We start from the raw sequence: 25,980 nt of genomic DNA, 5'->3' as shown, positions 1-25,980 counted from the left end.
ATTTCAGGAATGATAAGTTAGTTCATTTTCAGGAAATCTATAAACAATTTATTATCTCAACAAAAAAACGAAGAGAACTAAAGGAAGATATTAAGAGATTCCCACAATGTATTGGGTAAAATTCAGCAGCTAACTAAAATAGGGAAAATGTAAAACAATTTAAGTATGATAAAGACTGTTTACCAAAAGCAAACACCATACCAAATGGTGAGGTATCAAAACCATATCTATTCAAGTCAGCAACAAAACAAGAATGCCAAATATCACCATCATTATTAAATGTGTTTTAGAAGTTCTATACAAGAAAATTAAATAATCAGTAAAATATCATAAAAGATAAAATTATCCATATCAGCAAATTATACAATTATTTTAAAAATCAAAGACATGATATTTTTAAAACTGTAATTCTTATAGAAATTTCATAAGGTGACAATATCAGATATAAATCAGTAGTTAACATACAACTACCTTATGACCTAGCAATTACACTCTTGGGTATTTATACAAGAAAAATGAAAGCACGTCCACAAAAACATTTGTACAAGAATGTTCAATTGTAACTTTGTTCCTAATAACTATAAACTAAAAATGACTCAAAATGTCCATTAACAGGTAAATGGATAAATAAAGTGTGCATTCATATACTGAAATATTCTCTGAAATACTGAAATACTGAAATAAAAAGGAACTACTGAGAATGAACACAGCAACACTGATGAAACTCAAAAACCTTATATTAAGTGAAAAAAGTCAACACAAACGAGCACATCTGTATGAGTTGGTTTCTATGAATAGGCAATACTAATCCACAAAGATCAAAATCAAAACAGTAATTACCACTGAGGGACAAGAGGTAAAGGGACTTTCTAGAGTGATGGCAATGTCCCATATCTTGATTGACAGAGTAGTTGTATACACACATGTATACATTTGTCAAAACTCATTGAATTGTACACTTAAGATCTGAGAATTTTAGGTGCGCCTGGATGGCCCAGTTGGTTAAACATCTGACTCTTGATTTCGGCTCAGGTCATGATCTCAGGGTTGTAAGACTGAGCCCCAACTCAGGCTCTCTCTCTCTCAAATAAATAAATCTTAAAAAAAAAAAAAAGGGTCTGAGAATTTTATCATATATAAATTGTACCTCAAGGTAAATCGTATCTCAATCAACATCAGTTGGGAGGAAAGAGTTAAGAAAGAAGAAATCAGAAACTTTATACGTTGCTGCTAGGAACATAATATACATTTGCCGCTGTACACTCACTTTGGGAAATAGTTTGGCATTTTCTCAAAAACAGTAAAATGAACAAGCAATTCCACTCCTAGATACCTACCAAGAGAAATGAAAACATCTATCCACACAAAGACTTGCATCTGAAGTTCACAGCAGCATTATTTACAATAACAAAAGCGGAAACAATTTAAATGTCTAACAACTAATGAATGGATAGACAAAAAGAGGTATAACATACAATAGAATATTATTTAGCAGTAATGGAAGGAAATATTGATACATGCTACAATATGAATGAACCCCAGCAACATTATGTGAAGTGAAATATCCTAGTCACGAAAGATCACATATTATGTGATCCCATTTATGTGAAATGTCTAGAATAAGCAAATCCATTGAAACGAAAAATAGATTAGTGGTTGTCTGGGGCTGGGGGTGGAGGTGGGAACAGAGATTAATTATAAATGGGCATGAGGGATCTTGGGGCACCTGGGTGGCTCAGTCGTTAAGCGTCTGCCTTCGGCTCAGGTCATGATCTCAGGGTCCTGGGATCGAGCCCGCATCGGGCTCCCTGCTCGGCGGGAAGCCTGCTTCTCCCTCTCCCACTCCCCCTGCTTGTGTTCCCTCTCTTGCTGTGTCTCTCTCTCTGTCAAATAAATAAATAAATAAAAATCTAAAAAAAAAAAATGGGCATGAGGGATCTTATTGGGGGGATCAAAATGTTCTAAATCTGATTTATAGTGACAATTGTACCACTAAGTAAATTCACTAAAAATCATTTCACTGTGCACTTGAAATGAGTGATTTTTATGTTACACAAAATAGATACTTTAATAAAGTTGTTTTTAAAAAGTTAAGGAAAAAATTGAAGAATCTTCCCAGTTTATTGGCAGCAGGAATCCAAGGATGTTAAGGAATCCAAGGATGTTCCGTATGTGTTAGAAACACATTTATAAAAAAAAAAAAGGAAAGGAAAAGTAGAGCAGGTTGCTCAATCTCTTCTCCAACTCTTTTTAAAAGAAGTTCATTCGTTCATTCATTCCCTGCTGGAATGGGAATAAAATAGTAAGCAAGGTAAATTTGATCTATCTTGTTCTTATATTCAAAACAGGAAACAGACCCCAAAAAAGGTCAACTAATAAATGTTTGCAAATAATAAATCAAATAAATAAAGGGCTAATAAAAATCAGTCACTTTTCTCTATACTAATAATAATCAGGTAGAAAGAGAAAATTTTAATATTCCATTTACAGGGGTGCCTGGGTGGCTCAGTCAGTTAAGTGTCTGCCTTTGGTTCAGGTCATCACCTAGCCACCCTGGAATTGAGCCCCATTCTGGCACTGAGCCCTGTCTGGGGCTCTCTGCTCAGCAGGGAGTTTGCTTCTCCCTCTCCCCTCCCCCCCAGCTTGTGCTCTCTCTCTCAAATAAATAAAATCTTTAAAAATAAATAAATAAAATTACATTTACAAAAAAACTATAAAATATTGTTGGAATGGTACAAATCTTACACGAAGAAAACCGTATCAAAAAAAAAATAAAAGAAGACAAATAAGTGGAAATACATTCCATGCTTGTGAATCAGAAGATGTAATGCAATTTCAGTTAGGCTCCTAATGAGGTTTTGGAGCTAAATGATTTGTAATCACATATTTGAAAAATAAAAATCTGGAAAGAATCAGGAATATTATGAAAAATAAGAATAGTGAAGAAGAGTCTACTGTTTTTAAATTTCTGTTAACAACAATGCTTTCAAACATTATACTGGCCTAACTATAGAAGATAGATCAGTGGAGCAGAACAGGATATATGGGGAAAGATCAGTCTATAGACAGTGATAGCAATTCATTTCATAGGGCAGAATAGTATAATTATGCTGACACAATTGGCTATTCAACTGGAAGAAAATAATTCCAGTAGATTAAGGCTTTAAAGTTATAATCATAATAGACAAAGAATGCCTATGAATTATGGAGGAAAACAATACCCAAAAGAAAAATGTGATGATGCCTTTTTATTTTCACCACAAACAAGACTGAAATATGTTCAAGATTATTTTCTAAAGGCTATTGCAAAACTCTGTGGGAAGAAGCAGAATTGGTCTTTTGTTTTGTTTTTTTATTTAATACAAAAATTGTTCCTGGAAATTTTGGTAAGGGACCATTTGTGGAATAAGTGATTCCTACAGAGTTCACATTCATTTATCCAACCAATATTTACTGAATTCCAAATATGTGCAAGTTTCTTGGAGAAGTGTTTGATCAAATACATCTGGCAACTATATATAAATTAAGTAATTTTTCAAAGAAAAAACCAAAATAAAGTAAGCGACTAATAATTTCTATAGAGGTTTGGATTTGGGGATTACTGTATTAGGGTGTTTGATCTAACGTTGGGCTACTGCATTGGTAAGAAAAGAAGTAAAATTCACAAGTTGAAACTAGGTAAGCATGACTCTAGTTATTTTTTTCCTTCCTTCCCTCCTTCCTTCCTTTCTTTCCTTCTTATCTTCCTTCCCTCCCATCTGTTTCTAAAGAGAATTTTTATAAAAATGATCTTGTTAGCTAAAGTTCTCACAGATGACCAAGAGAAAAGTTGACACCACACTTACGTCAGCTACTCAGCAGTAGTATTGAGACAGCCAGTCAGGTAAGTGGGACATAGCTTTAAGGAACCTGAGCAGAAGTTAGTATCTAGGAGTAATGTAGTTCATGGTAGTCAATTAAAGCTCTACCTGAATGAAGCAGGACCCCCGGCCAGCCAGTTGAGAGCAGAGGCAATGGTAAACTCAGGCATTTTATGTTATTAAAATACCTGAAATATTTTTATAAATAATATATAATAAATACATTAAATATTTTAAAAATATTTAAAAATAAATAAATAAATAAAATTCCATTTACAAAAGAATCCTGGTATTACCGTACCTGGTAATGTTGGTTTAACAACTGAACAATGCATAATTAAAGATGAGAAGTAGAAGAGAGGATGACTTGCTAGGGCATGGTACAGAAAGAAATTCACAGTATTAATGTATAGAACATAAGCACTTTGAGGGCAAAGACCCTGTCTGTCTTATTTAGCAGTGGATCCCCAATTCTGGCACATAGTAAGCACAGGCAGGAATGAATGACATGACCTACCCATGTCAAAATCTTCTGTAACACCAACCAATCTATAAAAGCCCTGGAGGATTAGTCACTTTGGACCTCCCTACACAGGAATGAGGTAAGAGAGCCTAAGTCTTGGGAGTTCTGCACACCTTTAAAAGATCTGAAGTTGTGTGTAGGACCAAAAGTAGGTAGGTGAGTGAGAAGAAGGTGAAATCAGCCAGATCTACTCTAAGCCTGGCGGGAGAAAAGCTCTGGACTCTGGATCTCTTACTGCCTTCCTTACAGGAAGGGCTTTTGTCTCCACATTGATATGTGACAGACAGAGATTCAAGCAAGTTTAAGTTCAGGGGTAAGGAGACAAAGTAGTTTGCTGGCATATCTATTTCCCTTCCAGACTCTAAGGTTTTTGAGTGAAGAATCCTTCTCTTTTCATCTCTATAGAACCAGTACCTAGTGTAAAAGCAAACTAATCATTCCATCTCACAAAGACGTCCGCTACTTGGTGGCCCTTGCTAACTATAATCAGCCTGCTTCTCTAGCCACTTACTCCTTCTTCTTTGGGTAACTGTTCATTCTAGACTTACTACATAAAGGTAGATAAAAGCAGCCAGTAATGAATGCGTTCGTGCTCAGTCCAAAGTAGAAATATATATGAAAGGAAGGACAGGAGAATGGAAGGAAAAAATTGATGCCAAGAAGCGAGAAGGGAAGGAAAAAAATCCATCATAAAGCCTAGTGCTCAATTCCAGCAGTCTTAGTACTATAATCTTAAAAATATAAATGTGCAAACAACAACAACAACAAAGAGAAGCACTCATGTTGCTAGCTCCACCATAACAGCGCTGGGACATAAGCCTTCCTGTTTACTCCTGATGAGTGAGAACAGAGGGTGCCCTGGCTCAGGTACCACAAAAGAAGAAACAATTATTGGGGCGCCTGGGTGGCTCAGTCGGTTAAGCGTCTGCCTTCGGCTCAGGTCATGATCCCAGGACCCTGGGATTGAGCCCTGCATTGGGCTCCCTGCTCAGCGGGAAGCCTGCTTCTCCCTCTCCCACTCCCCCTGCTTGTGTTCCCTCTCTCGCTGTGTCTCTCTCTGTGAAAGAAAGAAAGAAAGAAAGAAAGAAAGAAAGAAAGAAAGAAAGAAAGAAAGAAAGAAAGGAAGGAAGGAAGGAAGAAAGAAAGAATTATTGAATGTTATGTGTGCAGAGCTTAAGTTATAAAGGAAAGGAAGCATCGAAATCCTGCTCTTCATAGGAAAGTCGTATATCACACTTCCTCATGTGATTATGTTTTTAAAACAACAAACTTTCTAGTCCCCACCACATCCCCATCCAAGGGCGGTTGTGACTGAGACCATGCTAACAGACCTGCCTGACCTGGAACATTGCCAGTCACGCTAGCAAAGGGAAGAGTGAACAGGACACACCATGCAAGCACTCCCAAGGCTTCCACTTGAAAGTGGCATGTTACTTCTGCTCCTGCTTCACAGGCCCAAACAATTCAAGTAGCCATGTTGGACTTCAGCAGGGCAGGAATATATATTCTTGCTGTAGAGAGGCACCTTCAGGGAGGGCCCTCAGTTTTGCAGAACAGAAATCTTGATCTTGATCTCAGTCTCAAAGTGAAATGTCTCATTATGTAACTATTTTAAGAATAAATCTGGGTGATTATATTTTAAATCTTATATTTGATGGACAAGATATTAACCTCTCTGGTCCTCAGTTTGTCTGAAAAATGATGCAATGTGGATTGAGCCTAGATCCTTAACTTTAGAAGACCTCATCATAAAGCCCACTTCTATTATGGAAATGAAAGCTTCTGACCAGGATTCACAGATAGGTGCAACACTGTTCCATCTCCTCACAAGAGATAGACACATAATCAGGATTCTTCTCAGATATCCATTTTGGATCTATTCAGGACCTGACCTAGTGCTTGGTCCACATCCAAAGTTTCTACACTGCTGAGCATTGCTGAGGCAGTCTGAGCCTAAAAATCTTTCAGCACAAATGTTACCAGTGATCAACTTTTGTTACAACTTTCTGGCTCCTGTCAAATGCTAGTAACTGTTCCCCTCACCAGTCTCAAAGACTGCCGCCCCCCACCTCCCATCCTTTTTTCTCAAGGTCCAGAAGAGAACCACCCCTGAGCTGCTGGCTTCCATTCCTTGCCCCTGGACCCTCACCTGGCCTCACTCCTCAGTCCTACACTGGGCTCCTTCAAAGCAGAAGGTTCGCAGAGGCCAAGTCTTACCACGTAAGTAGAAAACAAGGAACAAGAAACTGCACCAGGAGAAAGGGACCTTGAATCCTTCACTCTCTCACCAAGAACACAAAAGTGTACATTCTCAGATTTTATCTCTAATCATGAGAGGCCCTCCTTGATAAAGACAGAAAGGTAAGGAAGGTGTTTGACCAAGAACTACAACTTGGAAATCTCAGCCATGCATTAGTATCTAGTTCTAAATAATATGATCTTCCAATGTAGCTGACAGCATGAAGAAGCCAGAGAATGCAATCCAATGTAAGTGAACTAATTAATTCAGCGCAGTCTGATACCTATTATTTATGTGCTGAAGAATGTCTATCAAAATTACCTTTGTTTTATCAAAGTTAGTGTTGCGTGTTTGCAGTAGGTTAAAAAAAATAGAAATTTTTTAGATAGATATGGATAGAACCATATCCAACAATCAATAAGTAGAAATAGAAATATATACCATCTTCTCAAACCATCATATTATAAAAACATTATTATTTCCTTTTTAAAGGTGAGGAAACTAAGTCACAAGGAAGTTAAGTTACTTCCCCAAGATTGAAAAACTAATGAGTGATAGGGCTGGAATTTGATGCAAGGAAGCCAGGCTGCCGGGTCTGTGTTCTTCACCACTCTACAAGACTCTTTCTGGGTTTCCCTCATCACATATGACCTGTCATTAGGAAAATCCATGTCAAATAAGAATGACTCTCAGCTACTTCCCTGTAATTACTATGTGCCCTTAGAAAGAGAAATAATTTTAAAGTCTAGGCAAAACATGAATACATGTGAATAACTTGAACAAAACCAAATCCTGTAATCCATTCTCCTGTCTGTCATAAACACATCACTGCTTTTGCTATCCCAGAATACTGACAACTATTTTATTTCATTCCAATAACAAAGCTTTATACACACTCATGATTTAGGTAGTAGCTGAAAATATCTATTTTGTGATCTACTTAACCTAGACTTGACTCTGGAAAGAGGAGAGTATTTAGAATTTATGATATGGAATCTGAAGCTTCCTTTTAAACTGATTTAAAACAAGCTTACTATATTCTCATAAAAATAAGCATGTTATGGTAGAAAATTTTAAAATACAATCTAACTTAAAACTCATGGCCCAGTGATAACCAATACAGACACTGTGGTGTACATCTATTCAATTTTATTTCTGTGCCAATACTAGCTACCATTTACTGGGCATTTAAAGATTGTCAGGCACTGTGCCAAGCACTTATGTTTCCTGTTTAATTTTTACAAAAACCTACAAGGCAAGTACTATTATTATTATTCCTACTTTTTTGGTAACTGAGGCTTAGAGAGGTCTAGAAACTTGCCCTCAGCCTAAGTCCCAACCTAGTACTAGAGGGATTGCTAATCCTATGATCTCAGTGAGGCAGGCACCCCATCTATAATCCCTCCTCAGGCACTGCTTTGGCTAGAGGCTTATCCCTTTTTTCATTTATTCTTTTTAAAGGTGAAGAGATTTTTTTTTAAGATTTTATTTATTTATTTGACAGAGTGAGAGAGAGCACAAGCAGGGGGAGCAGCAGAGGCAGAGGGAGAAGCAGGCTCCCCACTGAGCAGGGGAGCCGATGCGGGCCTTGATCCCAAGACCGTGAGATCATGACCTGAGCTGAAGGCAGACGCTTAACTGACTGAGCCACCCCAGGCGCCCCTCCTTTTTTCATTTAAATACAAGTTTCCTGGTTTATTAACTCAAGGTTTCTCAACTTGAGCAATAATGACATTGTTGGCTGAATGATTCTTTGCTGTGGGGACTGTCCTGTGCAATGTAGGATATTGGGATGTTTAGCAGCATCCCTGCCCTCTACCCACTAGATGCCAGTAGTGTTCCCCTAGTCGTGACAACCAAAAATGCCTCCAGACATTGTGGAGGGAGAGGTGAGGGCAAACTTGCCCCCAGTTGAGAACTACTGTAGTTTAATAAGCTCTGTAACAATCTTTGGAAACTCATAATATATAGCCCATTAACTAAGACCTTTTTCATAGAAGCAATTCAATAAAGATGATCTACAGATTTCCTTTATAAAGAGCCCCTTTAGAATTCTTGAATGGTTCACAGGTAGGTACTTCTTTGCAGTTTCTAGGTATTCTGCATTGTTTCATGGTGTTCACCTTGAGGCTAATTGCCAAATCCTCTTGACAAATGAATTTTGACAGAACATCTCCTCAAATACTTTTATATGAATCTGAACCATCAATCCTGGAGTCCCTTTTCAAATATTTCTTCCAGTAATTCTAATCTTTCTTCTCATAATATTCTATTTTATACTTATGAACCCAATTCGTCTTTATTGCAGTTCGTCTGAGCTCTGATGTGAAATTCAAGCCCTCACCAAACGCTTTGTCTAACTTGCCATGGTCCCCTCTGGACAGGGGAGATGTCCCTGTAGCTCAGCAAAGGCAGGGTAGTGTTAGCTAATTATGCCCCTATGATCCTAGACTTGTCATTCCACCTACACTGTTAGGATGCACAGCTATGAGGGACCTCATTAAAAATCATTTTGATGAGGTGCCTAAATACTGACAATTACCTTCTATGGCCTTCTAAAATCCATTTTACCTCTTGATTTTTTTTTCCACAGTAGTCAGATTGTTTTCTATAGTGTTAATGGATTCACTTTTGTCCTTTCACGCCCTTGAAGAGCCAATTTTCTCTTTAACTATCAATATGCTATTGAAAGGGATTTCTGAACCCAGGCTGCAATGTTCCTCCTTTGACCTCATAACTAAGGAGCTGACACAGAAAATAGATTATATTTGTATTTCACTAATTAACTTAATTGTCTCCTACAACAAATACCATAAAGTTTCATTTAACAATAGGAACTATCTCAATCCATTTTACTTTCTTCCATGCAACAAAAATTTTGGGAGTCTAAAACACTAACCAGTTCAGTGTCAATAAAAGAGAGAAAGGGGACAAAAACAGATTACATGGTAGTAAACTTTCTTTAGTCTTTCACTTTTGAACCACATATTCTGATTTATCTTCAGTTTACATGGTAGGAAGAACCAACTGTCAAGTGCACTGATGAAAATTGGTGCCTAATAGCCTGGCCCATTAAAACTGGGGGGAAAAAAGTATAATAGTACATCAATACCACTGGCAAACAAGATAAATTCTATAAGTTATTAGGATAATTATCAGAAGCTGCTACAATAGACAAATCTGTAAATTTCAATGGTTTAACTCAACAAATGTTTATTTTTCACTCAGGTGAAGTCCAAAGTAGATCGGACAGCTGTCCTCAGGTATGCCATCTGGAATACACCACCTCCACATTCATTTCAGCAGAGGAAGAAGGGATAAAGGAAACACACTGGCTCTTAACTGCCTTGACCTAGAAGTGCCACTAGGGAATTCTCTTCGCAGATCACTGTCTAAACTAGTGTGAGGATCCTAACTCAACTAAAAGGGAAGCTAAGAAATATAAGGGGCACAATGGAGTATTTGATGAGCACTAAAATCCGTGTTCAAAAGATGTATTTCCGGGGCGCCTGGCTGGCTCAGTTGGTAGAGCATGCAGCTCTTGATCTCGGGGTTGTTAAGTTTGAGTCCCACATTCAGTATAGAGATTACTTAATAAAACCTTTAATAAAAAAAAAGATATATTTGCATTGTTGGAAATAGCAATTTTTACATTCCACATAATAAAATATTACAAGGAATTAAAATTAAAAGCTGGAGGAAAATACTACTTTGTCACCAAAGGCTATCTCTGTATAGTATTAATATAGGTAATTTAATGTTATTCTCTATGTACTTCCTTATTGCCAAATTCTCCAATATCATGGCCAAATACAATAACCATGTATTAAGAATTTATATCAGGGGTGCCTGGATGGCACAGTCAGTTGAGCATCTGACTCTTGGTTTCGGCTCAGGTTGTGATTTCTAGGTCCTGGGATCAAGCCCTGCTTTGGGCTCTGTGCTCAGAGTGGAGTCTGCAAAAGTTTCTCTCTCCCTCTGCCCCTCCCCCATGCTCTCCCTCTCAAAAAAATAAATAAATCTTTAAAAAAGAAAAGAATTTATATCAATCCAATAAGCTAGAATACAATCCACCTCAGGATTTTGTGTATTAATAAACCCTCACTCGCTGCATGAATGAATGAAAAGGAAACAGGAAGAATTAAACAATGAGATTTGTTACTCTTACATGACAGCCCTACTATAATGGAAAATTGAAATTTTACTTACTAATCAAAGAATCTCCATTTCCTATTAGAAAACAAAAATTTGATGAATGAGGGTTAGAATTATAATAGGTGACATTTATGGGTTAATTACCATTAGTCAGGTACTGTGCTAAGCATATCACATTTTTTATCTCATGTATTCCTCAAACTCATACCTTGAAGCAAGATTACGCTGATTTACAGATCTGGAAATTGGAGCACAGATCGTGGAATGAGGATTTGACTTCAGATAGCATGACTCTGGAGCCCATACCCTTATCCACTACCCTCTACCTGTCAATTATTTTTTGGCACTGAAAAATCCTCACCTACATTTACATTCTTCCCAAGATTGCTAATAGAATATAGACTTTTAAGGAGGTAGAATAGATACAGTAGATTGTGCTTAACATCCATTCCAGCTTCTTTCTAATGAACCTTCTTTCCAGTAGAGACTAGAATATTAAAAATTGGATTTTCTAGATTTCTTTGTGGCTAGGTTTTTGAGTGTGACTTAGAAGGGGGAAGTGAGGCTGAGGTCACAGCTGTTTCTGCCATCAAGCATGGTCATGGAGGTATCTTCCTTCTCTGTGACAGTGCTACCAAAGATTATTCTCTCACCTCATGGGTGTTGAAGGATATGATGAGGTGCATCCATTTGCTGGTGCATAGTGTAACAGGCATGGCTTGGTTCTGGAACCAGCAACAGTATGTGCAGTTTCCTGATCATGGAGGTTTCCTTACTACGGTAGTTGGAGGTATAACTTTGAAGCTGATGTCTTCCCAATGTCAAAAAAAATAAACAGAAATCCATGAAACATTAGAAATGCATTAAAAAAATATTCACCAGGAGGCTTCTTTTGCCAGACACTATACTGTTCTAGGTGGTGGGAACACAATGACAAGCAAAATATACACATCCCTACAGTTAGGGAGCTTACAGCCTATTTGGGAAAGCAGAAATTAACAAAAATAATAATTACAAATAAATATTTGTTTACAAACTCTAATTACTCAAAGTTCTGTCTGCTTTCATTTTATCCTATTCCCTAGGTAGTGAATACCATCATAAATTTCTAGAATTCATATTGACTTACTGAATGTTTAGTCCAGTTTATTGTTCTCAACCTTCAAACTAGGGTAAGTTACAATCAGGAGTTCAGATACCAAATAAAGACAAATTGAACCAGTAATGACTACAATGCAAAACGTTCAAGAAGACCTTCTTCTGGCAAATGGCTACAATCCAACAATTACGGTAAGCAAAACTATTCTCTGCTAAAGACAAAGTGAAAAAAAAATACAATCATGATGTCAGTGCTGTAGAAAATAATTGGTCATATTGACATACTGTTAATGGAGTGTATGTCTCAGTTGAATAATATTGATTCCACTAATGTTCTTTCTAGTGTCAGCTCCCTTTCATTTGTTATACAGCATGCCATCTTTCAGCTTGGAAGGATCACTACTCAGCATTATGATGCGTAATGATTTGGCAGCGGGTGTCTTCAGGCTCAGATCTTTTACCATATGGGGGATTCAGTACGACATGTAAAAGATTGGATTTAGGTACGTCTGAAGACATAATGACATTCAAATCATTTTTCTTTCTGGATCTGAACAGATTATGAGCAATTACTGTATCATTGACTATTACTATATCATTAAAACTCCCAGACAAAAGATAAAGATATTGCTCATAGAGTCATAGGGTAAACCTATGCCATAAAAATGGTTTTTTAAAAAAATAATGTTAGATTTTTATAAAGTTGTATCAGTCTTACTGCAAATAAAGCAGATTTAGATAGAGCTTAAGCAAAACTGAAACAACTTTCACTTGTTTTTAACTTTTAATTACATAAGGAGAAAAAGGGAATCAATACGTATATGTATATATGTATGTGTGTGTGCAAGAGATACCAGACATTTAATTATACAAAAATGTTTTACCATTAACAAACAGGAATGTCTACCCAACTCATTATCTATTACCCACTATCTACATAATAAACCCTAAACTGTTGCATGAATGCAGGAATATGAAACACAAAAGCAGTTTTAATTGTCACCACTGAATTTCAAGATGATTTAGATTTTCATCCTCGACTATAGAGATTAAAAGTAATTTGAGTTAGCTAGTTCTTATTACCCAGATTTGATATTGAAAAACTCATACTCCCTGATTTTCCAAAATCTGTAGTAAGGCTCAATTTTTTTTTTTAAAGTGAGGCCCTTCTATTTTCAGATAAATGAATATAACTTCAATAAGAGTGGTTTCATTCATTTTAACCATATTTATGGAAATATTTCTAAAGTATACAATAGATTTTAAAGGTTAGCTTGCATCAGTTTAGTTTTTTAACAATAAAATCTTTTCTTAACTACAAAGGGTATTTATAAACCTCTTGTCAAAAGAGGCTCTGTAAGGTATGCTGGAAGAGATTCTCCCTGCTGTGGGGTCCACCTCTAAGGGATTAGCCAGAGCTGCCTGGTAAAGGTAGGCTTGGTTCCAGAAGAGTGAGCTAAGCCAGTGATTGGGACATGGCAGTGGGAGGGATAATACCTACCATTTGTTGACTACAAAGTATATGCCAGACTAAACCACATGTTAAGTATGTGTTGGATGTCATATGTACATGTTTTCTAAACTTGTAACAACTGGGCATTATCATCCCCATTTTGTGGGTGAAAAATCAGAGGCTCAGAGAGTTCACAACTAGGAAAGGTGGATTCAAACCTCAGCCTGTTGGGTCCAACCCATTCTATCCAAGGAAAGGTCTGTGTTCAAAGTGGGCAATTGTGTGAAAGAGAACCTGAAAGAGAACTGCAAACGACAGGTGGAAACTAATTGCCCTATTTCCTCTGTGGGAACAGGAATGGCAAGACAAGCTGGGAAGAATGTCAAAGCACCAGGTAAACAGGCAGGGTTCAAGCCAGAGTCCTGTCAAGGGAATGGTTAGTATGGTGACTTTGACTCGGGGACATACATGTCCAGTAACAACAGACACACATCAAAGAGTGGGTCTTTGGCAGCAAGACAATTCCAGAGTCCCACCTCCTGGTGGTGAACTGATTCTCCCTGAACAGTCCTTGCCAGGACTGGCTTTTGGGACCAAGTGGCTGGTGCTGCCCTAACAGAAGGATAGTGATGGCCGAAGCTAAGAGGACAGGGAGGACACAGGTGGCACTTTGGTTACCGCAGCTCGACGTGTCAGGAATGCTGGAGAGGGCTACTGAGCTGTGTAGCATTCTGCATCTACATGAAATAGCCGTGGACCACCACACTTTTCATAGTTTTTCTCTCTCCCCTCCCTGCTAATCTACTGGTAGTCGCTTTTTGCTGTCAGTATGCCTGACCAGCAACTTCTGTCTCCCCTCCTCTCCCCACCTGGCCTCTCCAAAAACACACATCTTACCAGCTCGTCTAGTTGCTAGAAAACTGGTAAACCAAACCCGTTTGATGGGGGTACAAATTACACACAAATTATTGGTCCCATTCTTTCATTCACTCATTCAACAAACATTTCTTAAGCATTTTTAATCAAGAGTGGCAGGCATTGTGCAGGCCCTTTGAAAAGAATACCAAAGACCGCACGCATTCCTGCATTCAAAGAGCTCATGAACCAGTGGGGATGGAGAGCAGGGAATACAAACATGACGCTGCGGGATGTCGTAGACACTGTGACAGAGCTCTGCGCAAGTGTGAAAGTCACACAGAAACAGAAGCAAAACCATCACGAGAGTTGCGGAGGGCTGTTCACAAATCCACGGCGTGAGCTTCTCTACCATACGACAACAGGGACCACGTCTGCCACCTACAGAATTTAAAAGATGAATAGCTAATACTTGTTGAGTGCTTACAATGGGTCAGAGGTGTTCTTCCCATACGTTAACTCGTTTTGTTCTTACAACCTTACAACCAGGTAGCTATCATTTTTATTTTCCTTTTACTTCTGGAAACTGAGCTGTGGAGAAGTTAAGGAATGTGCCAAAGGTCATACAGATAGAGCCAGGATCTAAACCCCGGCTGTCTAATTCCAAAGCCCACACCTTAACCATTTAACAATATTATTGCCCCAACCCTTAGCACATAGAATAGTGCCCAATAATTAATGGCCAAACTAAAATAAACTGTGGGACATGTTTTATTTGGCTAAAGGCCTTGGCTTCTTTTCAGTTTGTGAAGGTGCAGATATAAGAGAGGCCACCCTAGTGACCCCAGATAACAAGGGATCAGTCAATTGTCAATTCAATGAATAAGTACAGTCCCAATTTACAAATCAGCCAAGTTCCCAATGTTAATCTATAGGCTTGTACTCTGAAAATATTTCCTCAAATATTATTAAATGGGGCAAAGTGCCCTTTCTACTCACCAAAACTTATTTTAATCCATAATGCTGCTAAAATATCACACCTTCATAACACCAGAAATCAAATATCAAAATCCCAAAGGGAGCTTCTGGTCAGACAAAAATTTTAGGTAAAGGCAAGAATTATTATGTTTACTTTCCCTTCAGTAAAAAACAGTAACATTTATCAAGCACTTATTACCTACTCTGTATGTACGTTCTCATTTGTCTTCAAAACAACCCTTTAAAGTATTATTATTATCCCCATTTTGCAGATGAAGAGACTGACACACAGGGAGGTAACTTGCCCAAGATCACAAAGCCAGTCCAGGGCAGATGGAGGATTTGGCCCAGACATTTGGGCTCCAGAACCCACATTCTTTTTTTTTTTTTTAAGTTTTTATTTATTTATTTGACAGAGAGAGACACAGCGAGAGAGGGAACACAAGCAGGGGGAGTGGCAGAGGGAGAAGCAGACTCCCTGCCAAGCAGGGAGCCTGATGTGGGACTCGATCCCAGGATCCCGGGATCATGACCCGAGCCGAAGGCAGACGCTTAACCGACTGAGCCACCCAGGCGCCCCCAGAACCCACATTCTTAATCATGACACCACAGTGAATACAGGGGGGAATTTTTTTTTAATGTGATAGGTGAAAAAGTAAATTTCTAAGGTGAAATTGACTAAGCTATGGGCAATAAAGAGGAGGGTGGAAGGGGTGGGGAAGAAGATTGAGAAAACACCTAGGAAATGAACAGTCATGCTGAGAGAATAAAGAAACGTGGCAAGGAGATTTGGGATCAGATGGCTCCTGGCACCACCCAATAAGCAGCCTTGAGCACTCAGGAATCTGGGTTGTTCCAGAAGAAGCAGAAAAACATGGAGAGCACCCTTGATTTACCACTTTTAATATGTAGACATAGAATGTGTGGGCTTACATTTGTCCTCTTGTCCTGGCTCCCCAAAATGTTTAGGGGTGAGCCTGAAAAATCTGTTAATACAAACTATCCAAAAAGAGTAACAACACACCTGCATTTGCTCTGAAGCAAAGAGGTCAGTCCTAAAAACATTTCATCTCTTCTAGAGAAGGTAAACTCCTCAGCATCATCAGAGTGGGCCTGGGTCCTTCATTAATGTCTGCATCTGTACATAAAGAGTACTATCAAAAGGTATATGCATAAAAAGTGAAACTCAAATCGACACACAGAGGCTGGGATCAAGTCCTTATCTCTGAAAATAAGACTCTAGAGTCAAAATAATTATAATAGACAAGAGTCATTTCTAAAGAATTTAATTACCTGAATCAATATCTAACATTTTTTTAAAAACGTGCTAATTGACATCCAACTTTACTGGGTTTTAAGCCTGTGAAAACCATACCTTTGGTTTAGAAAAATAATTATAATGTACATATACATACCAGCAATTACATTCTAGGCAACAGTTTAAAGTGTTTTATATTTACTAACTCATTTAGTGTATGTTTATGTGTCTGTCTCTGTCTCTCTGTTTCCATCTCTCTCTCTCTCTCCTTATATCTAGTGTGTATATATATTATATGTAACATGTATGTACATATGTATATGTATAGATGCATATATATATACACACACACATACATACATGCATACATCTATCACACACACATGAATGTAACCAGGTCAATAAAATTTAATTTATGCTAATCCAGGGATAATCAACCTCAGCACTACTGACATTTGGATCAGATAATTCTTCGTTTTGGGGGGTTCTCTTGTGCATTGTAGGACATTTAGCAGCATCCAGGTCTCTCTACAGGTAGCAACTCCTAATTGTGACAACCAAAAATGTCTCCAGACATCACCAAATGTCCCCCGGGGTGGGGTGGGGGAGGAGAGAGGGCAAAATGACTGTCAGTTAACAGCCACTGATACATACTAACTCATTCTGTATATTCATATTCGTGTAGAGGGGGTATGTGTGTATACACATTTCTATTACATATTTTTGGTTTGGGAGGGAATGATGTATAAATGTATAAAAGACAAATATGTATAGATAGACAAATACATAAAATCCTTCAAGATAGGTGCTACTATTAACATACACATTTTACATGGGGCACCTGGCTGGCTCAGTCAGTAGCATATCGACTCTTGATCTTGAGGTCATGAGTTCAAGCCCCACATTGGGCATACCATGTTTTATACATTTTAAAAACACAAAAACACCTTTTACAAATGAGAAGACTGCAAATCAGAGAATTAGCTTGACTATAAAAATATTACTTAATTTATAAATGCCAAAATTATTGTTTTTATAATAACCAGCATTTACTCAGTATAAAATGGTACCATCATGTTTGAGAAATTGTTTTGAGAGTCAAAATTTAAGGATTTCCTGATTTATTCTTAGGTCACATGGTGTAGTATCAACACTGTCAAATCTTAAGATAATAGAGACATAATCATACACACATTAATAAACACAGCACTTCACACACATATTACAAAACACATATTACACACTATGTAACACTAAACAAGTCTCATACACACACGTGTGTGTATACATATATTTACACATACATACGTATTTATAACAATTTTGCAGAACTTGACCTCTTTGGAGAGAAGAATCCAAATAGTTAGAATTTTTCCTGAATACAAATAATTTTCAAATAACTTATTGAGAATATAAAAAGCAGTCTTGACTGCTTCTAGGATTGTGTCACAAGCAGATCTCCTGGTTGATCTAAACAGGTGTGTTCTGAAATACACACATGCCCTGCTGGTGGTAAATAATACCAAGGCAGCTTAGGGATGTCCTCAGGACATTATTTTCAAAACGTAATCATGTAAACTGACAGGCAGGGAAGAGCTCTTTAGAAAAGAATGGTAAGTATCTGGAGCCCAGAACATCAAAAAATACTGCAATTTTAGGGGACACGATCTAGGTTTCCAGTGCCAAATAACTCCCCAAATGCTGTTAACAGACCTCTCTCAGAGTGCCTCATCTTGAGCCAATCAAATCCCGCTGTGCTTTCCTTCAGTTACTTGAAGCCTATCCTTAGATTTCAGCAATACGATAGCTGGGAACCTGAGCCCTGGCTAAGGCTGCCCTTGGCAATATCCCTTTATTAATTCATCCCAGGAGCCAGGATTGAGCTGTGCGGGGGAGAAGAGAAGATGCCATTGTGTCCTCCCTGGCAAAGACAAGACAAGTGCCGGCACTTCACACACAGAGATATGCTTGTCCTGCCCTTCAGAGAGAGCTGTCCGCCTGCTGCAAGACCGCATACAAAGACCCTGGAGGAGTAATCATTTTGAAGTGCAATTTTATTGCAGAAAGGCCTGAGTCTACTGTTGCCTCTGCTAATACACTCCTGTCACAGACTGACAGGTGCTGCTACTCTCCCTCCAGCCGTTAGGGGAGAGACCTCAGGAGAATAGTGATCTCTCAATGGACTGCAACAGCAGGGCTATTTCAAGACCTCACTGCATTTTAAAGGTGTTATTTGTCCTCACAGACGTATAAATCACCACAGAACCTCTTTTCTGAGGGATGAGTTGGCCTGTAGGATTTCTAGATAATTCCAAGTGAACTGGTATCACTATGAGGACTTGGTACATCCAGCCACACAGCCAATTTAAGTGACCCTTTCACAATTACATTTCATAATAAAGGGAGAGAAAATTTCCAAAGATTTTAAGCCATTGTTATAAAACCAATTTAATATAAGTGAATATATCTTAATATCTTAACAAATGTGGCTTCCAATAGTTTACTTTAATATAGCTGAAATATTAAAATAAGGCATTTTCTTTTCTTTTTTTGTTTTTTTGATTCTGGAGGGCAAGCAAACGTATGAAGGAAATGTACTGCTGCTGCAGTGTCCTACAGCAACAACAGCAATCTCCTTCCCTTCATAAGAGCTTCCTTTCTTTGTAGAGTTTGAATCTTTTATAATAAACACATATTAAAGATGATACTTTTACTTTGAGATGTTCTTATCTGAATGGAGAAGAGGACTATATCTCTACTTGAGAATCTTATTACAATGAGTTCTTGAACTAGATACTATGTAAAAAATTTAGCTCATTGCTGAATTTTAATGTCCATAGCTGGACAACTGAAATTCTCCTTCTTGCATGTCAATTAGATTTAGTTCTCATGGTTCTACCTTGTGGTGTCAACATTCACAGATGGTTACTCTAGGGATGGATGCATTTCAGTAACAGTTTGAAACGCCCCTGGGTAATAAAGAGTGTAAATGATTGCTGGGCCTTTGAAATAGTGCAATCAGAGTGTTAGTGGCTGATAGGATACATCTGTGGACAAAGTCCACATTTGCGTTTTGGGCCCTGTCTGCGCTGTGGATTAAAGAAATTTTAAAGAAATTTTAAAATATGTTACCTGAAAAAAAATAATAAATGTCATTCAAGATACTGGATTTTAAGAAAACCACAGCTTGTTTTTAAAAATCACATTTCAGAGTAAAAAAAAAGGTTAATTTCACAGATGCTCATCTTTCTGTCTAATTGGAGAAACAATATGGGGTAAAATACTTGAATTAGAGGAAAACCTGAAATGAGATCATTTTAACTGGATACAGGATAAGCAGGAGGCTTATCCACAATGCATCAGTATGCACATTATTTCGTGTATGATTAAGTTGACTCAAAGTACCAGGCTCTCCTAGACTGTGCACAGGATATCAAAGACTTTCCTACTCTTAGGAAATGGAAAATCTACTTTGATAGAAAAGATTTCATGCATACAAGACAGTACATAATCAAGTATTGAGTTATAAGCAGTCCAGACAATAAGACCACAGGAATTTGGGGAAAGGAAAGAACAACATGAGCTATAGTCATTGGGAGTGCTCAACGGAGAAGGTGGTTCTTGAGAGAAATTAATGCAGAACTACTTTAATAAGACTAGTAAAGTTACAGATTGAATATGAATGTGGCAGATAAAGGAAATACTAGTTACTCCAAGTTCAGGGCTCACATAGAGGAATGGTGAGCACTGAATGTCAGACTAAGGATCTTGACCTTGACCTGACAGGCATGAGGAGGCTGCTGGCAAAAGGAAGGATTTAAGTGGTGTTTAAAAACTGATCTAACAGTATAGACCAGAGCAGTAATCCTTAATCAAGGGTACACATCAGAATCACCTGGGAAACTTTCTACACTAGAACTTGTCTTTATTTTTGGAGATTTTCAGATCACTCCAGAGATTGTGATTGTAATGGAGATCAGAGGGTGTATATTTAAGAACTATTCTTCAAGTAATTCTTGGTGTGATTTCTGGCTGTAAACCACTAAGTGGAGAAGTTTTAAGCCAAACAAAAGCCAAAAAATAAAAAATGAAGGAAAAAAAAGCCGTCTTAGGAGAATATTGAAGGTATTCCAATGAGAATCTGATCTGTGGTCATAGCAATGAAAATGGAGAAGAAGGAAATGCTGTCAAAGATGAGTTCATGGTATTAGGCCTAAGTAAATGGGAGAATTTTGGTGACACAGACAAAATTAGGGGAAAGTTAGTAACTGTGGGACATGAAGCCACTGAGTAGTCATTCAATTGGCAACTGTGTCTACAAAGAAATAGTGATGTGAGAGGTCAGGGGTAGAAACGTGCCTCCTTGGCACAAAACACTGGAAAAACTTATGAAAATGAGTGAAAAAAGAAGAGCGGAGGCGAAGGACTGAACCAGAGCCCATTTTCACAGAGTAGGGAAGATACAGATCATTTAGGGGACTTTGGAGGAAAGAGATGTAAGAGGAGAATGAGAATAGGGTCATGGAAGCCCCAGGAAGGAAAGTCATTAAAAAGCATTAGGTCCAGGGCGCCTGGGTGGCTCAGTCGTCTGAGCAGCTGACTCTTGATTTTAGTGCAAGTCATGATCTCAGGATCCTGAGATCAAGCCCCACGTCTGTTTCTATGCTCAGTGGGGGAATCTGCTTGAGATTCTCTCCTTCTGTCCCTTCCCCTAAACCTGCTCACATGGGCTCTCTCTCTTTCAAATAAACAAAATCTTTTTTAAAAAAACATTAGGTCCAAAATATTCACTGAAAAGAAATTATTGACTTGTTTAAAATAAGGTCTACAATGAACTTGAAGAAGCCCATAAAAAAAAAATCTTAGAGTTGCGGAAGTCTTAAATCCACCCTCTGATTTCAAGCATTGGGAATCTAATAAACATCTTAATTGATTTAATGTTTTTAAATTTCCTCTTCTGAAAAAAAATAAAAATAAACAAATTTCCTCTTCTGTCAGGGCAGTCTTATTTACTCACTTGCTAAGAGCAGTTTTCCTACTGAACCTCTTGAACATAACTGAATAATCCTCACAGATCCAGATGAGCAACCAAATCTAACCAGATGTATTTTTTTGACTATGTTAATACTATATTAAGTAGGTTTGATTTCTTCAAAAGAATAAATAAATAAATAAATAAATAAATAAATAAATAAATAAAAGGTTATGTTATATGCCTAAAGATATAACTCCTTAAGTAGGAGAACTTATTCTCACTTTGACTATGTTAATACTATATTAAGTAGGTTTGATTTTGACTATGTTAATACTATATTAAGTAGGTTTGATTTCTTCAAAAGAATAAATAAATAAATAAATAAAAGGTTATGTTATATGCCTATAGATATAACTCCTTAAGTAGGAGAACTTATTCTCACCAGCTCGTATCTCTGTTTTCTCGGGGCAAATCTTTCTCCTTGGCTACAACATAATAGACTAGCTGCGAACACATAATCCCAGGTACACCAATCAATTTTGCCCTCCCTGGCAGGTAGAATTGGGATTTAAAAACACCTGTCTCTGCTGACTACTTAAACTGAAGCCATGTAATCTCAGGAACTGTGGAGCATTCATCTTCCACCAGGGCTATCAGGAAAGAGAAAAAGGAAAACCAGAGGCAGGGAAGAAAGAAATAGATGTGCAGACAGAGGCAGAGTCTAGACCTCAGAGTCTACTTGGATATTCCTCACTCCGTGACTCCGTGCACTCTCAGTTGCTTTCAGGCTCTGCTCCTCTCCTTTCTGCTGCCTGCTTCCACCACTGGCATTTCTGTTCCTTTCTCCCTGTCTTACAAACTCCCAGAGGGTAAATCTGACCAAGTCTGATTACTCATCACCCAATGTGAAGTAACCATAATGTACAGTTACCAAGCCTAGGGATGCCTGGAAACATGACCTCCAATTCATCTAGTCTTGCAATAAATATTGTGCAACTCATTATGTTTGGGTTGGCATATGCATTTCTCCAAATTAATGAGAATGAAAAATGTAAGTGATTTAAGCAAAGCTATACTATAATCCAGTAATCATATTGTATACAAGTAATTAACGAGCTGTACCTGCTGAGCAGGCAGGCAGGCATCCAGAGGCTCCAGAAGAGTCAGAAGGGCTGTCAGGGTAAAAAGACTGCCGAAGAAAGAAGGTGAGTGCCTGTCCACTAATGGAATCTGTGCAGGTTCCATGAGCAGTAGCTGTACCACTGTGTGAGCTGGCCCATATACTTCTGTCTCAAAACATGCTCCACTGTCACCCACTTATACAGAAATTTCCAGTCACTTATATCTCAGTATTTGTCACATCAAGGAAATCTAACATCTTTAAGCAACTGTGTCTATTACCATCATTCCAACAATGTCACCATCATCTGCTTTGATGCCTACACAGAAGACATAAGCCAGTAGACCCTACATTTTTTGGAGCATTTGGCAAAGTACAAAGATTTACCAGAATTGCTGAGAAGCACAGTATACAGTTTATATTAAGATTACAAGGCAGGGCTATAATGATCAGGAAGAGTCAATGAATTTGCTGGGAGTCTTGCCAGGCTTCTTTACCTATGGAAAGGGTTCTAACTCTTTAGACTACTATCTCTGAGCAACAGTCTGCATATCTTATCTATTTCATAAGATAGCAGGGTACCTCTACTCTATCGGGATGTCAGTCATACACTTACTGCTGTTACAGACCAACCCAAGGCACCTCAGTCAGTCTGTGCAGACCTGCATTGCATAACTACAGGGGTGCCAATTCCATCATTACTCCTCAAAGTTATGCAACACAGCAGCCCTGGAAGTTACCTGTCTATAGCATGGAAAAGCAAGGATGTGAATTCAGTGACGTTCACAAGCAATGTATTTGTACAGCTAGAGAAGCATCTGACCTGGGTGTCCTTTCAGATCATCATTCTCTGCCCAGCCACCAAACCCAGTTCTTGCAATCCCTACCTTTATTCATGTGCCTCTCTAAAATTGATTGGGCATCTCCTAGGATTTTCCTGTTTGTACACAGCAAAGTCAGGGTAAACGCTCAAGGTCAGGAGGACAATGTATGAGATTTCTCTTATTTCCCTAGATAAAACCCTCAGAGAGGCCAAAATGATCTACCAGGACTATCAGGGAAATCCTAAACTGGTTACTTGTTCTTAAGATCACATGACCATAATTCTCCCAAGTCAGACAGGGTCAATGTTTTATCTTTATTCTTGTTTTGCATCCTTCTAACTCTCACACTAGTCTTCTTTTTCTTCGTTCACTTAAAACATCTTAAAGCCCCAACTTTATTGTTCTAGACTTCAGCTGATTTTCTGCAAGTGCTTTTTTGACAAAGCATACAAATTTAGCAGCATGAAACAATATATATTTTTGACTTCAGAAAAAAAAATGGTTTCTGGGGCACCTGGGTGGGTCAGTCGGTTAAGCATCTGCCTTCGGCTCAGGTCATGATCTCAGGGTCCTGGGACGGAGCCCCACATTGGGCTCCCTGCTTAGCAGGGAGTCTGTTTCTCCCTCTCCCTTTGCCCTTGCCCCCCAACTCATGCTCTCTCTCTCTCTGAAATAAATAAAATCTTGAAAAAAAAAAGAAAAAAATGGTTTCTTCTATAATACATATTGAAACATAGAAAAGGCAGATTAAGTTGTGTGACTTATGTAACTTGTTATAAAGTTACATGAATTTAAAATAAAGAACATATAGATGTATAATGCTATCATTCCTAAGAGACCAGCCCATCACCACAGAGAATAAACTTTATCAATGGCCATGAATGTCTCCAATATTACTCAAGATTGATACTCAATACATGTTTATGGGCATCATAGTTCCTTATTCAGATGACCAGGCTATATACAAATGGCCTGGCCCATGCAGTTGAGCACTAGGAAATAGAATGCAATATGGGAACAATCATGACATGCTTGCAAATGGCCAGTTATTCATTTCACAGTAGATAATATCTGTTTCACATCTTTACAACAGAATTAAGTCTTACTACATTAAATTTTATCATTTTTAGAAAAATAATGGTAATCTGTGAAAACTCCCAGAGGAAGGCCTTATGGTGAAATAGAGGAGTTTCACCAAGAAAGAGCCTGCCTGCCCACCTGCCCGCCTGCCAACAGACTTTAGCAGACTTTAATCTGACATGATTCAGGTCATGAGCCGTGGACCAGGAAACTTGATCCCATTCCAGACTCATTCAGGCTCATGGATACTCTCACACATGAATTAAAGCCCCAGGAGATTGATACACAAAGCCAGAATAGACATTTATTTTACAGTATAAATTATATAACTGCCAAGAGGTCAGAGAAGGACATCAGTAGGAAAATCACATTCTCTCCTCAAAGGCAAGCTCTCCAGCAACCAGTTAGCCAGGCACCAGTTGGAGGAGCATGGAATCAAAGTCAACATGAGATTTGTCTGATTCAAATATAACTGCATCAGGGCCCAAAAACTCACTATGTCTGTCTCCACAGCACAGGCCTGTTGGCAGAACTACAGGGGCTAGGCAGGGTGCCCACCCCCTGCTCAGTGCACCCTGCCAACATCTGCTTCTCAGGTTCTCTTTGTTCTCTGCTTCCCTTTCTAAACAACCCTACCTGGGATTGCTGCAGTCTTGATAGAGTATTAAGATGTTTTTTCTTAAGATTGTAGACAAAGCTTGCTGATCTAGAGCCATTCTGTCTCTGAGATTTTTACTTCTCTAGCCCTTTAATTGTTCATGTTATTCCTTATTTCTAAGTTCTTAGCAGGCACTTCACCACCACATCTACATACTAACTGCCCACATTCACTAAGTTATTGTGTACTTATGCATGTTTCTAGAAAACTTGAAAAAGCTTTTTAAAAATTATCACCATAGAGACTCTAAAGAGAGTAGACTTGAAGCAGATGTTAAAACACAAAACAAAACAAAGAAATTGAATGAGGGTGCCTGGGTGGCTCGGTTGGTTAAGCGACTGCCTTCAGCTCAGGTCATGATCTCAGAGTCCCGGGATCGAGTCCTGCATCGGGCTCCCTGCTAGGCAGGGAGTCTGCTTCTCCCTCTGGCCCTACCCCCTCTTATGCTCTCTCTTTCACTCTCTCTCAGATAGATAAAATAAAATCTTAAAAAAAAAAAAAAAAGGAATGAGCAGTGCAGTGAACAACGAACTTGAATGATTTTAATCACAAGTCATTTAATTTTAAATAGTGTAGAAATTCTTCTTGGTAAATCTTAACTACCAAGAAGTGGGAAGTTTAACTGTCTGGTAATTAGTCAAATATCCAAAATGGTGGTTAAAGAAAACAAAAGAAACCACCACCCAACTGTCCTTTCTGTGAAATAAGAGCTGTGGATTTCAGAATTCAGGATTCTCCACCCTTGTTGCTGTGAACCGCCCAATCCAGCTTGCTCTCCAGTGCCCATCTGTCTTGGACTCTCTGCAGCATTGGTCTTTGGTTCTTGAAATGTTTCCCGTGCTGGTTTCCATCTGCCTGCTCTCCTGGTCACATTCATAGCTCTCCCACCACACTGCAATGGCTC

The 25,980-nt window shown here is 38.3% G+C and overlaps 1 protein-coding gene across 18 annotated transcripts in view; it reads right to left on the bottom strand.

Moving 5' to 3' along the window:
• The window catches only part of BICD1 (BICD cargo adaptor 1), a 206,231-nt gene that overhangs the window by 146,685 nt on the left and 33,566 nt on the right, over positions 1-25,980 (bottom strand). For 2 of the 18 annotated variants that reach the window (XR_014145654.1, XM_081821451.1), the window contains exon 2: positions 11,431-11,588. The exons of 15 other annotated variants lie outside the window; for them this stretch is intronic. Coding sequence is in view for 1 of the 3 variants with exons in the window: in XM_081821451.1 (XP_081677577.1) it covers positions 11,431-11,493 (63 nt within the window). In the remaining 2 variants the exon portion in view is untranslated. Of the gene's footprint in view, positions 1-462; positions 2,284-11,430; positions 11,589-25,980 lie in introns of those variants that run through there. One more of the 18 variants, XR_014145655.1, reaches the window with a different exon arrangement.

The sequence above is a fragment of the Leptonychotes weddellii genome, chromosome 5 (genome assembly GCF_054177405.1).
Source record: "Leptonychotes weddellii isolate Sample4059 chromosome 5, ASM5417740v2, whole genome shotgun sequence".
Classification (NCBI taxonomy): Eukaryota; Metazoa; Chordata; class Mammalia; order Carnivora; family Phocidae; genus Leptonychotes; species Leptonychotes weddellii.
Note: the sequence above shows the minus strand (reverse complement) of the source record. Positions and strands in the feature narration are given on the sequence as shown.